Source organism: Trichomycterus rosablanca, chromosome 3 (genome assembly GCF_030014385.1).
Source record: "Trichomycterus rosablanca isolate fTriRos1 chromosome 3, fTriRos1.hap1, whole genome shotgun sequence".
In the NCBI taxonomy this organism is placed as follows: domain Eukaryota; kingdom Metazoa; phylum Chordata; class Actinopteri; order Siluriformes; family Trichomycteridae; genus Trichomycterus; species Trichomycterus rosablanca.
In genome coordinates this window covers 13,124,099-13,141,998 of record NC_085990.1, presented here as the reverse complement: position 1 = coordinate 13,141,998, position 17,900 = coordinate 13,124,099, and the positions used below count along the sequence as shown (strand labels likewise).

At 37.6% G+C, this 17,900-nt stretch overlaps 1 protein-coding gene across 1 annotated transcript; it reads left to right on the top strand.

The window, feature by feature from the left end:
• The first annotated feature begins 1,213 nt into the window (after positions 1-1,213).
• On the top strand, positions 1,214-9,126 carry LOC134310307 (C-X-C chemokine receptor type 3-like). Its single transcript, XM_062991861.1, has 2 exons — positions 1,214-1,555; positions 8,212-9,126. Exons 1-2 carry the CDS (start codon positions 1,214-1,216, stop codon positions 8,992-8,994), a joined length of 1,125 nt encoding a protein of 374 aa, XP_062847931.1. The 3' UTR covers positions 8,995-9,126.
• The last annotated feature ends 8,774 nt before the right edge of the window (positions 9,127-17,900 follow it).

Genomic DNA, 17,900 nt, shown 5'->3' with positions numbered 1-17,900 from the left:
GGTGGCAATACATTGCAAGGCTTTGGGCATCAATTTCCCCCTCAAAAACCCCTTCCTCCAATACACCCAATCATGTTAATGGCCAACTAGCCAATATTCCATCCCAGATTAAACAAAATGCAAATAAAATTCTGTATTATGATGAAGATCCAGCTGTAAAGTTATTCAATTATTAAATGTAATATTTTCAAGCTTGCCATGTAATATACTAAGTGTAGACTAGTGTCTTAATTAATTAGTTATTAATTAGTGATTAATTCATTTTTGGGGCGGCACAGTAACTAAGTGGGTAGCACTGTCGCCTCACAGCAAGAAGGTCCTCGGTTAGATCCCCAGATGGGGCGGTCCGGGTCCTTTCTTTGTGGGGTTTTCATGTTCTCCCCGTGTCCACGTGGGTTTCCTCCGGGTGCTCCAGTTTCCTCCCACAGTCCAAAGACATGCAAGTGAGGTGAACTGGAGACACTGAATTGTCCATGACTGTTTTCGATATAACCTTGTGATGAACCTTGTGTAATGAATAACTACCGTTCATGTCATGAATGTAACCGAAGTGTAAAACATGAAGTTAAAATCCTAATAAATAACCAAACATAATTAATTTTTGAAGTGTTAGGAGTTATGGGCCAATTTAAAAAAGTTATTTTAGCGGAGTTAGTATTAAATGGTTAAATGTTTAGCATAATATAGAATTAGTCGATACTTGTAGATCAGGTATAGCTCTCAGTGTCTCAAGAAATATTGATGGTATTGGTGTAGCCCTTATTAAAATAATGGAAATTATAATAATGATTAGTTTATTATGCAGTTTTAGATTTCAGTGTTGCACAAAATAATTTCAGTTTAAAGAAAGTGAAACGAACATTAACTTGTTTTAGTTTTGCAACAGTGCAGCTGCTAGCCAAAAATTCCTGTTAGACAAGCACAGTCTGTTTACTTTAGATATCATAAACACACTGTAGGATTCTTCCACGGTTATGCACATCAGCTGGAAGTGTGTCCACATGTACAGTATACTCTCATGCACACGTCTGATCTATGTACATAAGCGTGTTGTGGGTTTTTTTGACCATTCACCTCAGTGTTGCATCATAGTGGGGAAACCCGACCATGTGACCATGTGGTTCTTATTAAAGCACTCATCCTCATCCTATGACATTCTACAGAATCAGTTCTCTTGCTTGCACTTACAGCTGTGTTGTATTTTCAGACTAATATGCTACTGGAACTGCATGGAGTATTTGAAACCAACAGCACTTTTGAATATGAAGACTATGAGTATAAGGAAGATTGCATCACAAGAAGTTCCTCTCGCTCCATCGCTGTCTTCCTTTCAATCCTGTACGCTGTCGAACTGGTGCTGGGGCTGCTTGGTAACGTGTTGGTGCTGGTGGTTCTGGTCCAGAAAAGGAGGACATGGAGTGTATTGGAAAACTTTATGCTGCACCTGAGCTTGGCCAATTTGCTTCTTCTCATTACTGTGCCACTATGGGCTTTGGATGCTGTGAACAGCTGGAGGTTAACTGGACTTTGCAAGCTGGCTGGAGCGATATTTAAGGTAGGAAGTGTCTGTTTGAAGAGAGACTATAGAAATAGCTTCTGTACATAAAGTCTTAATATGGATATTAATACATACATTTGTAAGGGGCATGTACAGTATATTATTACAGTATATTATCTTGAGATTTCAGTTGTTTCAATGTTTTTGCGTGATTAAATGATGGTAGAGGAAAAGCAGTTTCCTCCCCAGTTTTTTATTAAAATTTTTTAAATTTCTTTTTTTTTTTTTGGTAAAAAATAAAAAAATCAAACTGTGTCAGAAATTAAAATATATTGAGATTATATTTCTCACTGCAAACCAACCACCACCATGCTTACCAGCAGGTAAAGTGGTTTGAATGCTCAGCGAATGTTATCAGTGTATATCTGCAAAACCGCAAAACTGTACAGCAACAAAATGTATTTCAAGCTTTTAGGTGACTATTTTGGAGCAGAAGTGTCTTATTTAGCAGTACATAGCAGTATCAAAGCTCAGGCTGATTTAAAGCATACTTGATTGTGGACAGTGACACTTGTGTTTCCAAAGCATATAATAAAGGTCACTGTTTTTGATGGATCTAAAAGTACAGCATTGAATTAAAACACCAAAACTGCCACGACTGACATGGATTTTTTATTTATGGCATTTAGCAGACGCCTTTATCCAAAAGGGCTTATAGTTGTGATTGTATACAATCCAAGCAATTGTTCAAGGGTCTATCAGTGGACACCCAGCAGATGTGGACCTTGAGCCAGGGACCTTCCAATCACTAGTCCAGTACCTTTACAGCTGAGCTACCACTGTAGTAGACATTTGACTTGAACACTGAACATGAAGATTTAAACAGATGCATTTTTACAAGGCTGTACTTCTGTTACATACTGTTTAATAGTGGCAGTCAGGTAGCGCAGCGGTCCATAATGCTAGATCGACCGGGTTTGAATCTCAGTAGTGCTATGGACTGGCTGGGAGTCAACACAGACATGATTGACTATGTTTTGCTAGAGTGGTTGAAGTCCTGTGATGGATTTGTGCCCTATCCACGATATTGCTGGAACCAGATCCACTAAGATACTGACCAGGACGAAGCAGTTAGTAGTGAAAATGAAATGAAAAATGTCAAATTGCAAAGTAATGAGGTAACTCCAAGCTGAAATCTGACCATGGGCCAAACTTTAGGCATATCTGGTTTATCTCATATACACCTGTATGCTGCTGTTCCACGTAAAGTTAAAATCAGCAGATAGATATTTTATCATACTTACTGGAAACTGGTCACACCTTGTACCGTGACCAGGCATGACATGACCACTAACAGGTGAAGTGAATAACACTGATTATCTCTTTATCACGGCACCTGTTAGTGGATGGGATATATTAGGCAGCAAGTGAACATTTCATCCTCAAAGCAGGAAATATGGGCAAGCGTAAGGATTTGAGCAGTTTGACAAGGGCCAAATTGTGATGGCTAGATGAGTGGGTCAGAGCATCTCCAAAACTGCAGCTCTTGTGGAGTGTTCCCGGTAGGGCTGGGCGATTTTGCAACAAAAAAAAATCTCGATTATTTTAAAATTATAACCAATTGTCGATTACGATTTCGATTTTTTTTTTTGTTCTTGTATAATGCAATTGAAATAAGACTCAAATTCCTTTTTTTTTGTGTTGTAATTTAAAAGAAAATAGTAACACCACCACCTATAATTATCCTTTCAAGGGACTCAAACGTTATAACAATAACAATATCACAATAATTAACAATAATTAAAACAAAATAGAAATCTGAATTATCTACATCCTTTATAAGAATAGCTCTTATTTTAAATATTGTGCAGCAGAACCACCTTACATTAGAAAAAGAACTACAAAAAGTTCTTTACAGGTTTCTTAAAAAGAACACGAGCCTGTACTGTGCTGTTTCCACCACTGAGTGAGTCTGTATCAGTATCTACACTGGGGGGGGGGTAATCACTCAGCTCAGCTTTGATTTTGTCCTCTTGTGATTGGGGGGTCGATGGAGGGGGCACGTTCTGCTTCTAACTATATGGACTACAAATCCCATGCTCTCACGGACTGTCACATGATCAGCCAATCCTGATCGCGCTCACCGGCTCCGGAGTTTTGATTCAGTTCGGCGGTGTTCGATTCTGTGAATCTTAATTAAACTCTTCTGTTTGTGTCTCGTTTTGCCGATTGTGTTTGCGCTCCTTATTTCTGAATCGAACCGTTACCGTGTATAATCCTTGTTGTCTTCCGTTTACTGTTTAGTTTATCCGCTGGTTTTGTACACTGTTTTGCCCTTTTGATATTAAACGTTCCCTGATTTATATTCAGCGAGCGTCTGGTCAGTTTCTGCCTCATGACATGTTGGTATTTTAATGAAAATATAAAGTATGTAAACAATCGCGATTGTCACATTTCTAACATCGGGTTAAAACGTTCATGCGAATTAACCGAATTAATCGTGAAAATCGCCCAGCCCTAGTTCCCGGTCTTCAGTGGTCAGTATCTATCAAAAGTGGTCCAAGGAAGGAAAAGTGGTAAACCGGCGACAGGGTCATGGGCGGCCAAGGCTCATTGATGCACAAGGGGAGCGAAGGCTGGCCCGTGTGGTCCCATCCAACAGATGAGAAGAAGTTAATGCTGGTTCTGATAGAAAGGTGTATCACTTTAGCAAAACTAAAGAACACCATAATGCTTGCTCCTGTTTTTTTGCCTAGTTTTTATGCAGTCTTGTATATATTTGATTTGCCTGGGTTGTCTACAATTGTGGAAATTCTAAGTGGCTTAGCATTAAGCTTTTTCTGCAAGCATGTTGAAAACGGAAATGTTCACTAGCTTATTTCCTCTTTGACTTCCTGTAAGGCAGTGTGACAAACACCTAAATAGTTATTGCCCAATTTTAACAAATACAGTCGAAGTCAAAAGGTTAACACTCACTTGTAAGAGACTTGTATTTCATGGCAGTCTTGGAATTAAAAATGCTATCATACAATTTTTTGTTTTCCTTTTTTAATGTGGTAAACCTGCTGGTCTAAAAATACACTGGTCAGCCATACCATTAAAACCACTTCCTTGTTTCTACACTCACTGTCCATTTTATCACCTCCACTTACCATATAGGAGCACTTTGTAGTTCTACAATTACTGACTGTAGTCCATCTATTTCTCTACATACTTTTTTAGCCTGCTTTCACCCTGTTCTTCAATGGTCAGGACCCCCACAGAGCAGGTATTATTTAGGTGGTGGATCATTCTCAGCACTGCAGTGACACTGACATGGTGGTGGTGTGTTAGTGTGTGTTGTGCTGGTATGAGTGGATCAGACACAGCAGCGCTGCTGGAGTTTTTAAATACCGTGTCCAATCACTGTCCACTCTGTTAGACACTCCTACCTAGTTGGTCACTCATCTATTTGCTGCTGTTTGAGTTGGTTATCTTCTAGACTTTCATCAGTGGTCACAGGACACTGCCCATTCCCCTGCTGTTGGCTGGATATTTTTGGTTAGTGAACTATTCTCAGTCCAGCAGTGACAGTGAAGTGTTTAAAAACTTTATCAGTGCTGCTGTGTCTTATCCACTCATACCAGCACAACACACACTAACACACCACCACCATGTCAAGAATGATCCACCACCCAAATAATACCTGCTCTGTGGTGGTCCTGATCATTGAAGAACAGCATGAAAGGGGGCTAACAAAGCTTGCAGAGAAACAGATTGACTACAGTCAGTAATTGTAGAACTACACAGTCAAGTCAAGTCAACTTTATTTATATAGCGCTTTTTACAATATACATTGTCTCAAAGCAACTTTACAAAATCCAGGACCAACAGATACAAAAACCCCTTCTACACAGTGCTTCTACATGGTAAGTGGAGCTGATAAAATGGACAGTGAGTGTAGAAACAAGGAGGTGGTTTTAATGTAATGGGCTGATCAGTGTATACATACAATATCTATGATTATTTTGTGGTTAAGATTGTTTTAAAATGTCAAATAAATTTGCAGCATGGCCACCTAGTTCCTTATTATTATTAGTGACAATAGCCAGTGACCTCTCTATGCCTGTATGAATAGAACTGGTTTGGCTGCGTCTGTTTAAAACCTGTACATAGAAGAACAGCCTTTTTGCCATGGTCAGAAACAAACAACTTGTCACTTGCAGAAACATGGCTCATATACAGATAAATACTTAAATATATGATTTTTCATCAGTGTTAAAGGGAGGATAAAAACCTAGTAATTTCCCAGTTGTTATTATTATAGTAACAGTATCATACCAATCCTTCTTAAAGTAAAACTTGAGAGTGCACATTAAGAGAGTAATCTATTATTATTATTATTATTTTATTTTTTTATGCATTTTCTCCCCTTGTTCTCCAGATTTTAGCACGTCCAATTTTTACCCAATTGCGTTATGCTTCCTTTCTACTGGAGCTGACCCCCGGCCCGATTGAGGAGAGCGAGACTGTCACACGCCCACTCCGACATGTGCGCAGTAGCCGACTGCATTTTTTTACCGGATGGCAGAGCTGAGATTTGATACGGTGTATTCGAAATCCCAGCTCTGGTGTGCTAGCGTGTTTTACCGCTGCGCCACCTGAGCAGCTTAGTAATCAATTATTTAATGAGGTGAATTTACAGAGATGAATAATTAATGTTTCTAAATAGTTTTACTTGTATCCACAAAGTTGAATCAGTTCATCTGGACACAAGTTTGTTGTAGAGATATGTTTCGTCACTCAATGAGAAGTCATTCGGATTGAGTGACGAAACGTATCTCTACAACAAACTTGTGTCCAGATGAACTGATTCAACTTTGTGGATTTGTGTACCTGGATTGTTGAGCATGCATCAACAGTTTTACTTGTAATTGATTCACAGCATCACTAGCCTAATTAGTAGGAACCAAATGTTGCATACACAACACACTGGGGGTCAGTTTCCAAACATACAGCACTAATTTACATTCAGCTATTTGACAGAGGTGTTTATTTAAAGTCACTTACAGTTAAGGAAAATGTGGTGTTTTAGGCCATGCTCCAAGGTCCAACAGAGGTGGTTTGGTAGTGGTGGGACTTAAACCCGTAGTTTTCTGGTAAATTGAGCTGTACCATTACCACTGTGCTATTACTACAGTCTGAGGCATTAGTACACTAATGTACACACATTTCACACTGTTTAATACAAAAGCATTTATTTACTTAATATATTAACTTAATATATTACAGAAGGGAATTCTACAATACTGTACTGTAGATATCTCTTTATCTAACCTGTCCTTGTACTCATGGCATTAAAGCAACACCTTGCTTAACAAGTTGTATTTGTTCATAGATTGTGCCTGTGGTAAGTGGTTGTTTTGTGGGTAATTCACTAAGAATAATATCAAATAACGATATGTGCAACGAACATGCAAAAACTATGCAAACAAAGATTTCCCCTCTTTATAAATTGCTCCTCATATCCAGGCCAAGTTGCAGCAGTACAGAGGGATCATATGCCACAAAAACCCAAATTGAATATGAATACTGTCAATTTGTTTTCTTAATTGTTACATTTATAAATACAGCAACTGTCAGTCATATTGTAAAGAAGAACAAAAAAAAAAATATAGGGAATCTTGCACACCAACACAGTCTCTAAATTCCTCGGTTCGAAACTTGGCGTTGCCACCGGTCGGCTGGGCGCCATATAACGGGCATAATTGGCATTGCCTGCAGGGAGGGATAACCAGATTATGTGGGTGGGGTCTTCAAACGCAGTGTAAGGACCCTGATTAGCAGATAGAGAGGCGCCTGTGCAGAATGCTAAGAGCTGCACGTGGGTCGGAGGAGGCTTGAGCAGCAATATACCCACCTCGACTGCAATCAGGGCAGGGATCCCCCAGCAGCGGAAGACAAATTCCGCCGCTAAAATTGGGAGAAAATGCATAAATAAAAATAGGGAAAAAAATATAGGAAATGTACTAGTTTTCAGTTACCTGAAGTTTTCCTGTTATTTTAAAGATCTGTTTCCATTATCATTTAAATAGACCTTTACAATAAAATATATATACTGTATATAAAAGTGTATTTCTTTAAAGAACTAAATTATAAAGTGAAGTTTGTGTAGTTTGTAGTGGAACTTTTTGGTCAGACAGCAAATGCAGACATAAGAGATTCTTCTTTATTAAAAGCACAATTGTGGATTCATACATGAGGCACAAGAGGCATAACGCAGTTAAAACACCTAAGCAAATCCACATAGGTCTTTTATAGCTCTCCCAGCCACAAATCACCAATCCCCCTCCCTTACTCATATTTTTTTATGATGCTAGTTACACAAGCATCCTGTGAGTTAACATCAGTGACCCTGGGTTTTTAATTTAACCACAAACATTGTATTAAGTATGTAGTTTGTGTAAATTCGCAGACATTACATTGTAAATATTCTTACAATAAAACTTACGAACATTAATGCAATTTTTATTTCTAGGAATTTATTAAATTACAAGAGACAACTTTTTTTTAATAAATAAAACTTTTTTTAAAGGTTACAATTACTCTGTATGGTAAATATGCAACATAAAGACAATCAGAAAGGGAACAGTTACTGTTTCAAAGCACATTTTTCTTTGCACTTAATGTAAATGAAGTCTTAGACTGAGATCTTTCTCATCTTTTCTTCACAGATTAGCCTCTACTCCAGCATTTTTCTGCTGGCCTGCTTCAGTCTGAATCTCTACCTTTCTGTCATTCACAACATAAAGATGTACTCACGACAGAAACTCAACCTGGTTAACCTCAGCATCCTGGCTGTCTGGACCCTCTCTCTTCTTCTCTCAGTCCCTGACTGGCTCTACCTGCAAGCTACAATCAACTCTGCTGGGGATAATACAGAATGTGTACACATGTATCCATCTGCAGCATCACGTGTGGCGTCGCGTGTGATTTATCACCTGCTGGGCTTTTTACTTCCAACCATCGTGCTGCTTTATAGCCACTCGTGCATACTGCTACATAGTGAGTCTGAGGGGGTCCAGAAGCAAAGGCGTGTTCAAAAAGGGAGGTTCATGTGCTTCATCCGCATCCTACTACTGGTCTTCTGTATCAGCTGGATACCCTACAATGTTGCTTTACTGGTGAACACCATCAGAGTGTCACCAAGTGATTCTACCAGTGATTGTGTGGAAGGCGTGTGGACTGCAGTAAAAATCACAGGGATTATGGGATGCCTCCACTCTTGTATTAACCCACTGATCTACTTCAGCTTTTCTGATAAATTTCGGCACTCTGTGTTGACCATTATAAGGTGTGGTGGTTGTGCTGTGGATAGTGAGGATTTGTTTCCATGTGAATCTAGAGAGATGAACAAAGATACTTCTGCACCAAAGGAAGAGAAAGAATCTCTGAATATCTGTCTGACTGACATTAACCAGACTGTTACAACACAGCAGAAAGATGAAGTTATCTGATCACGGAATACTGAAGTGGAATTGTAGGTCAAATGTAGGACAAATGATGCACTTTAAAAAATCCATTTTAGGATTGCAAATATTTTTGAACCCCGTTATGACTGGTTTAAAGCCGAACATTCACGTTATTGTGAAACAGAGAGCTTATTGTTACACATTTCTATTAATCTTTTTGGAGATCCCGAGTGGATTGTGGGAGCAGTCAAAGCAGGCAGTGAGCATGGAAAACGTTAGAACCTCTAAGCAAATAAAAAGCAGTGGTGTAATGTAACAAAGTCATAATACTTCCATTTTACTTGGGTTTTTACATTTTATCAACTTTCACTTTTACTCCACTACATTTCCTAAAGAAAATGTAAAATTTTACTTGGATGCATTTGCCCTATGTAGATTCGATACTCGTTATTACAAAATAAAACTACAAGAAATTTGATAGCTAAATGATGTAAGATGTGTGACAGACTGCAAGTAAGCAGGTGTGACAAATCTGCACTTGTAAGTTAGATCAGTGGTTAAACATATTAATGTGCAAGGCCGCGCCTGCTACTCTGGCAACTAGGGATGTAATGATACACTCTACCCACGACGCGATACGATTCACGATACTGGGACACGATACGATTTTTTTCCCGATTTGTTTTAAACAAAATGAAATTGAAGACAAATTATGACAAAGTTTCCTTTTATTATTTCTCTTTAAAAAAAAAAAAATATATATATATATATATATATATATATTTTATTTATCTAAATAATGAATGCCCTTTTATTTCTGAGGTAGGTACAAACTATGCCAAATAATGCTCATTGTGTTTAAAAAAACTGAAATGAAATTTTAAAACAAATCCAACATTATATAGATAAATGAATAGTACAAATAAATAAAGTATCCTTGCATAAATAAATTTGGCTGGAAAATCCCTTACCTGGCGACTTTGTAAAGTGCCGTCAACCAGGCGAGGTAAATAGCGCCAGTGCCCTCTGCTTTTTAAAGTGCATATCCATTCATCTTAAATGAATAACCGATTCGAATCGTGGCACATGTGCATCGATTTTTAACTGTTTTGTGGTGCATCGTTACATCCCTACCGGCAACTGAAACAAAGGTTTAGCTGTGAAGTAGGCTCCATCGTACTTCCACAGTACTTTTAATACTTAAGCACATAAAACATCAGATACTTTAAGACTTTTACTCAAGTAATATTCTAAGAGGTGACTAACATTTATCAAAGTAAATTTCTGCTAAGATATTTGTACTTTTACTCAAGTATGGCTTTCAGGTACTTTATCCACCACTGATAAAAAACATTTTTTAATTGCTAGTTAAAAGCAAATTAGATTTTAACACAGTAAGGTCTCTTATCATCTGTTACAACTATGGCCAAGAAGTGTGCTAAAATCAGAATAGTACAGGGCTACATTTTAAACCTACATACTACTGTACTGAATATAACGTTAAATAAGTTCACTATCAATAATAACAATAATATTTTAGCGTATTCTTTAGTTTAACTGTAAGGAATTTTGCTGCTCCTTATTTTGTTAACTAAACTACCAAAATGTATCAACCTTTAATAAACTATCACACAAAGATTATACAAACAAAAAACAATAAAAGTACATAATAAAATTAAAAAATTAGCATGAATTTATTTTCATTATAGTTTTTAACTGTAGTTTGGCTTGACATGAGAAATCTCTGGTGCCAAATTTATGTAAATAATTTAATTACTGTATTTTTATTTATTTTCACCCACAACTTTCTTTTTAGTTATCAAAAGTTATCAAAAAATAAAAAGGTAAAACGTATGTTTTTTATGAAATTTTTTTATGAATTTTGCATTAAAGTCTCGTCTTAAATATTTAGTTGGTATGATAGTGTAAAGCATGTAGCAGTTAAGGATTAACAATACATTTAACCTGTACTTTTGCTGGAGCTAAAACCAAACAACTAAATATGCACTTTATCCTGAGCAGCAAAACTCTCCTGCATATTATCTACATCACCCCACGGCAGCCAGCTGTTAGCAAATAAATCAATACTTTCTGCTGCACTGTGAACGTTCTGTAAACATCCTGAAATTCCAAAACCTCTCCCTGTGGGATTCTGGAGGAGCGCATGTGGTTTCTGCCTCACAGGAGAAAGGAGTTTCTTAATTATGTGTGCTAGGATGTATAACACAATAAGCTAGAAGTCTACTAGTTTTTAATCTGTTTTAATGCAAGATTTTATATTGTATTATATATTTTACCAGTGTAATAATGACAGCACAGACAACTATTGTTACAACTATTATTACACATTGTTCCACCCAGAAACTTGTGAATGTGTGACTTACATAGGGCTATTGTTTTGTCCTTACACTATTTCACTAGAGAATGTCTTTAGAAATGGTGCTAGTTTGTAGCAAAGCAATAAACAATGCAAAGAATATGTCATATTTGCCAATTAATATTACAAAAGCAGAACAAAGCCATTCTAGTTCCTAGAATGGCTTGTGATATCATCAGGCCTTAAACTCATGACTTTTCAATAATAGGTCAAGTGCTGTTCTGTTGTACCCCTTAGGAGCCAATATTGCAAAGCCCTTACCCCCCAGAAAGTGCCAAAAATATCTGAAGAACAAGGGCTGGTGGATCTTGAGAACACAGACTGGCACAGACAGAACAAATAGCTGTACATTTTATTTATGTAGCATAAACCCTGAAAGCGATGGATGGATGGATGGATGGATGGATTGGTTGGACAGGATGGGGTTGGATGAACTTTATTAATCCAGAGGGGAAATTGTTTTGGGAAATTGTTTTGTTAATTGTTTGTAACACATTTTTAAGTTCCTTAAGTTCCATCTAAGTTATGTAGAATGTGTAAAAAGCTATCTAATAACTCATTGTAACTTATTGTTATTACATTTTATTTCACTGTAAAATGTAACAGCATCTAACTCATGCTTATGATGACATCTTACTTCTGTAAAAGTGAAGCTGTGCTGTGCATGGACTTTGTTTGCATCTGGCCCAAACAGCATTTGTTGTGTGAGATCTGTGTGAGGCATATTTTTACATGTTTTAATATACACCTTAATGTTCTGTTTATGTGACAACAGTGTAACTGTGTATTTTGTGTCATATTAAAGGTTGCATATTTGTAAGGGGCATGTACAGTATGTCATGGCATACCATATGCAATATTTTTGCAAATCTGTGACTAAAAGATTAAAACATAATTATTTATACAAAACAAACTTTGAATAATTGTGTATCATTTCCTCAACTTTAATATAGGTTTTCTAAAAATATAGCAAAAGCTTCTTGGTTAGGAAATACACCGATGAGGCATAACATTAAAACCACCTCCTTGTTTCTACTTTCGCTGTCCATTTTATCAGCTCCACTTACCATATAGAAGCACTTTGTAGTTCTACGATTACTGACTGTAGTCCATCTGTTTCTCTACATACTTTTTAGCCTGCTTTCACTCTGTTCTTCAATGATCAGGACCACCACAGAGTAGGTATTATTTGGGTGGTGGGTCATCAGTGACAATGACATGGTGGTGGTGTGTTAGTGTGTGTTGTGCTGGTATGAGTGGATAAGACACAGCAGCGCTGCTGGAGTTTTTAAACACCTCATTCTCGCTGTCACTGCTGGACTGAGAATAGTCCACCAATCAAAATTATCCAGCCAACAGCGCCCCGTGGGCGGCGTCCTGTGACCACTGATGAAGGTCTAGAAGATGACCAACTCAAACAGCAGCAATAGATGAGCAATCGTCTCTGACTTTACATCTACAAGGTGGACCAACTAGGTAGGAGTGTCTAATAGAGTGGACAGTGAGTGGACACAGTATTTAAAAACACCAGCAGCGCTGCTGTGTCTGATCCACTCATACCAGCACAACACACACTAACACACCACCACCACCATGTCAGTGTCACTGCAGTGCCGAGAATGATCCACCACCTAAATAATACCTGCTCTGTGGTCCGTCCAGTGGGAGTCCTGACCATTGAAGAACAGGGAGAAAGCAGGCTAAAAAGGTATGTAGAGAAATACTGTAGATGGACTACAGTCAGTAATTGTACAACTACAAAGTGCTTCTCTATGGTAAGTGGAGCTGATAAAATGGACAGTAAGTGTAGAAACAAGGAGGTGGTTTTAATGTTATGGCTGATCGGTGTATATTGCATATCTAAAACACTATATGGCCAACTGAGCCAACTGGTATAAAAATAGAGTGACCTCTATGTGATCCTACAGCTATAACAACAGCCACTCTTCTGAGTAGGCTTCTCACCAGACTTTGATCTATATGTGTGGGAAATTGTAGCCATTCAGTCAAAAGAGTATTTGTATGGCTGGACACTGTTGTGACTCAAATGATGTTCCAGTTTATTCCAAAGCTGTTGAGTGGGGATGAGGTCAGGACACTAGAGAGAACAAAAACAAAGCTCTTCTGTGTCTTCATGTGGCACAGTCATCCTGGAACTGGAAGGGACCTTCCTTTAATTGTTGTTGCAAAGTGGGAAGCATATAATTACCTTTATACAACTGATTTATTACACATGTTAGCAATTGTTGTGGCTAAAATATGAATTTAATGATTATTAAGGGAGTCCCAATACTTTTGCCCATATAGTGTATGATCAATGCTTTTTGATAGACATCAGCAAGCTCCTGGCACAGTTCTGACATAATCTTTGGCGACTTTCTTTGCAGGAATTCATTTAGATTTGTTGGCTTTCTGAAATGAATGTGACTGACCCATACAGACCATATACTGTGTTCTCTATAGGGTTAAGGGTTAGGGGGTTAGGGAGCGCTCCAACCAAAAATATGAAGTGCCCTCTGATTAAATCCCAATAACACTGCTGTAGCTGATACACGGATGCCACAGCAACACACTACCATGTAATTACTGTAAGATACCTGGTCAGTGGGGGTCCCATTTTGTGGAATGGAGGCTTTTTCGACAGCGGGGTACAAATGGGGTACCATCAGTAATAGTATACACAGAGTTTATCTGTATGGTAGGTGTAGCTTATAAAGTAAACAATGAATGTATGTACCAGACAGGTGTTCCTAATAAAGTGCTCGGTGAGGGTATGTTCCAATCAGTCAGTAATACACAAAAATCTCAAGCCTGTCATGACTTGCATGTCCCTTACAAGTGTATGTAAGCTTAAAATAGGAAAGCATTGTGTATCATGTCATTATTTTAGACGTTTACCAAATTCATATACTTCCTCTCCAAGATCATGAGATTACACTGTTGCTTCTAAGTCATGTGCTTTCCAGTGTTGCGCAATCTGTACTTTCCTAAAAGGAGAATGTTTCTGTTCTGAAAAGAGGCTCATCAAAAAAATTCCATGAAAATTTGGGAAAATATTAAAACTATTTAGTGCCTCGAGACAGACCAGATAATTTTCCCAGCTTTTACTAATCCTCAAAGAACACATGAACAGTAAGATTGTGTTACTCAGAGTTTGTGTGTAAAATGTCTCTCCAAGAGCTGTTGTAAAGAGAAAAGAGAAATAAAAAATTACACATAGTATGAATAAGCAATAAAATGTGATGACACATTGATGAGTCAGAGTCACTTGAGTCGTTATTTAACATTAGATCACCAGTTCGAACTAGTGGTGAATAGAAAATACACCTGACAACACAACTGACCCTCAGGAAAGCTGGGTGGCCTACCAAAATTCCTCCAAAAGTACATTAATGGATTATCCAGGGAGTCACAAGTGAACCCAGAAAACCATCTAAAAAACTGTATGATTCACTTGCCCTAGAAAAGTTCAGCATTTATGAGACCATCATTACAAATACAAATGGCAAAATGACAAACAATAGCATTCATGGGAGAGCTGCAACACTGTAACCACTGGTAATTATGAGAAACAAAAAGACTCGTCTCACATTTGCCAAGAAGCACCTTGCTGATCCCTAAGCCTTTCGGAAGTTCTGTGGACTGATAGATCACTAGTCGAATCATGATTAAAAAAACAAGGGTCTAACAATGATAAAGGTTATGCCTATTTCACACTACACAATTTGTGCCCTGATTTTCGCTCGCCGACAGAGATGCCAGCTCAGAGGCAATTCAGCATTTGCTCAGGGGTCGAAAATCGGCTCTCAGTTGCTATGTGTGAACTGTTCAACAACTCAAAAAAAATATATAGCATGTTAAATATCTGAACCTATCAGCGACTCAAAATCATGTAGTGTGCGATCAGGTTGTGATTGGCAGTGAGTGCTGTGTCGAACTACAGCCAATAAGAACGTAAGATATAAGGTGAGGGGAAACCTTGGGAAGAGTGTGGGGCAGGGGCATAATATACGTAGTTTCTCTCAGTATACATCAGCACACACTCACAATCTTTACAGTATTTGTGACCTTATCGTCCATGCCAAACCATAATACCAACGATGCATTATAAAAATATTTATTTGTCTTCTAACTCTCTCTGCAGAACAGACGATCCCCGCTGGCCGCGTAGACAAATCCACTTCTTCAATCCATTCTTTTCGTTTTCCTCCTTGCTTGGATTACTCACACACATTTTTTGCTGATGTCGTAAAAACCTTAGATGGAAGGGGTGAGAAATAACAATAATAATGCAGTTTTAATTGGAAAAGGAAAACTAGCCTGTAACTTTTAACCATGCTTCTGTTTTAATATAAAAAGTGCAAACAGATGCTATACTGCAAAAACTGAAAGCATGTATTAATGATCAAAACAGACTTTTATTTAAATCTACAGGCACACAGACTGTACACATAAAAGAACCCTTTACACAACCAACATTGTTTACTTTACATAATTTTATTTACTTTTACAGTAATTTAGAAGTACAAAAACAGAAGAAGTACAGGAGTAAAGTGAGCACAGTGTAAAAACATTCATTCATCCATTATAAGCTCATTACTTGTGACCTATGCGCTGTACAATGTATAGACTAATAACTACAGGCTGTCAAAGTTACTTCAACTAATGCAGTAACAACAAAATCACACCAATATACATTAAATAACCCTTAACATTACATATCAAAGTAGCAGATATTAAAATCTTAAAATATGCACCTAATGGCCAAAAGTATAATGCAACTTTAACAGCCTCCACTGTTTTGGGAGGGCTTTCCACAAGATTTTTAACTGTCTCTGTGGGAATCTGTGTCTACTTAATAAAAAAAATAAAAAAAAGCATTTGTAAGGTCAGACTATCTCGCAATCAATGTTCCAGTTCAATACAAAAATGTTGAATGTCTATGTGCATGCCAGTGGATTTTCTCTACACCAAGGTCATTAAACCTCGAATATAAATATAAAATAGAACAGGACCATTCCCAAACATTTGCCAAAGATTTATTTCATTTAACTGATGCCAACCTGTTAGTAATGGGTGTTGCTGAAACATTTAAAATCAATTAGTGGTGTCCACATACTTTTGGCTTATATTAATTATTAAAATAATCTGTCATTTGTTAATTCTTTTACATTTTAATTGAACTAACCAAGGTAGAGAGAAGAGATTTACAATGTTTTTACTGATCATTGTATTCTGGCAATCAATAACAAATTCCTAATGCAAGATGTCAGATAATTTAGTCTTTCACCATCTACTGTTCATAATATTGTGGAAAGATTCAGGTAATCTGGAGAGATCTCAGAATGTATAAGGCAAAGTCGTAATCCACTGTTGAATGTGTGTGACCTTTGAGCTCTTAAACAGCATTGCATGAGAAACTATCATGATTCTGTGATAAATGTAGCAACATGGGCTTGGGAGAACTTCAATAATCCATTGTCACTTAACACAGTCTACCGCCTTATCAAGAAATGTAGAGAGAAGCCGTATATCAATTATATGCAAAAACGCCTTTGAGTTTTCCGAGCCCAAGCTAATCTCAGATGGTCCAAAAGACAGCGAAAATGTGTTGGGGTCATACTGTTCAGCTTGTTTTTAGGTTAAATGGACACCAAGTTCACCAAGTGCTGAAGATGAAAGTGCAAATAAAAGGTTACTGAAAGTATATGCAAAGTGAAAATGCATCAGTGCCCACAGCATGGGTGACTTGCATAGGCATTGATGTAAACGTGTATACTGGGATTTTGAAGCAGGAATGGACAAAAATATCACTTGCAAAACTGCAACAATTAATGTCCTCAGTTCTCATATCATTAAAAAGTCTCATTAATAGGAAAGTTGTTGGAACACACGTGTAAACACGCCTCTGTCCCAACTATTTTGAAGTGTGTTGCACACATCAAATTTTTAATATGTGCATAATTACAAAATACAATGAAGTTGATGGTCCCAGCTTTTCTGGAAATGGGGTACACCCCTGTATAAAATACTTTAACTTGACTTGACTTGATCTTGACTGTAGGTGGAGCTGCATCCTTACTGTCCTATTGTTTTGATTATTGAATACAGTAGAATAAATAGTATTACTGTTCAGTCTTCTCTTTCTTCGATGGTGCAGCAGGTAGTTAGACTGAAGCACAGCTTCATGGTCGTGATGTTTTATACTATATAGTTTTCTCTGGGTACCCTGTTTTCCTCCCATCGACTAAAACTAATTCTGTGCTACTCTATTTTGCCTCTGAGATAGTAAGTAAATAGATGCCCTGTAATGGACAGGCTCCTGTCCAGAGAATATCCAGAGTCTGGGTCCAGGGTTCACCCCAGACACTGTGGACACAAGATGGAAAAACTCACTGACGTACCCAAAGAAAACCTACCCACCTCATTGTGAGAACAGGTTAAAAATCTTTACAAACAAGGTTTGGCAAAAGTACTTTTCTTTAGACTTTACTCTTTTAGAAAGTCTAACTTATTAAATGCATCCTATAAGATTTCCTACATATTTAAAGTCCACCAAGCTCAGTGGTTAAGG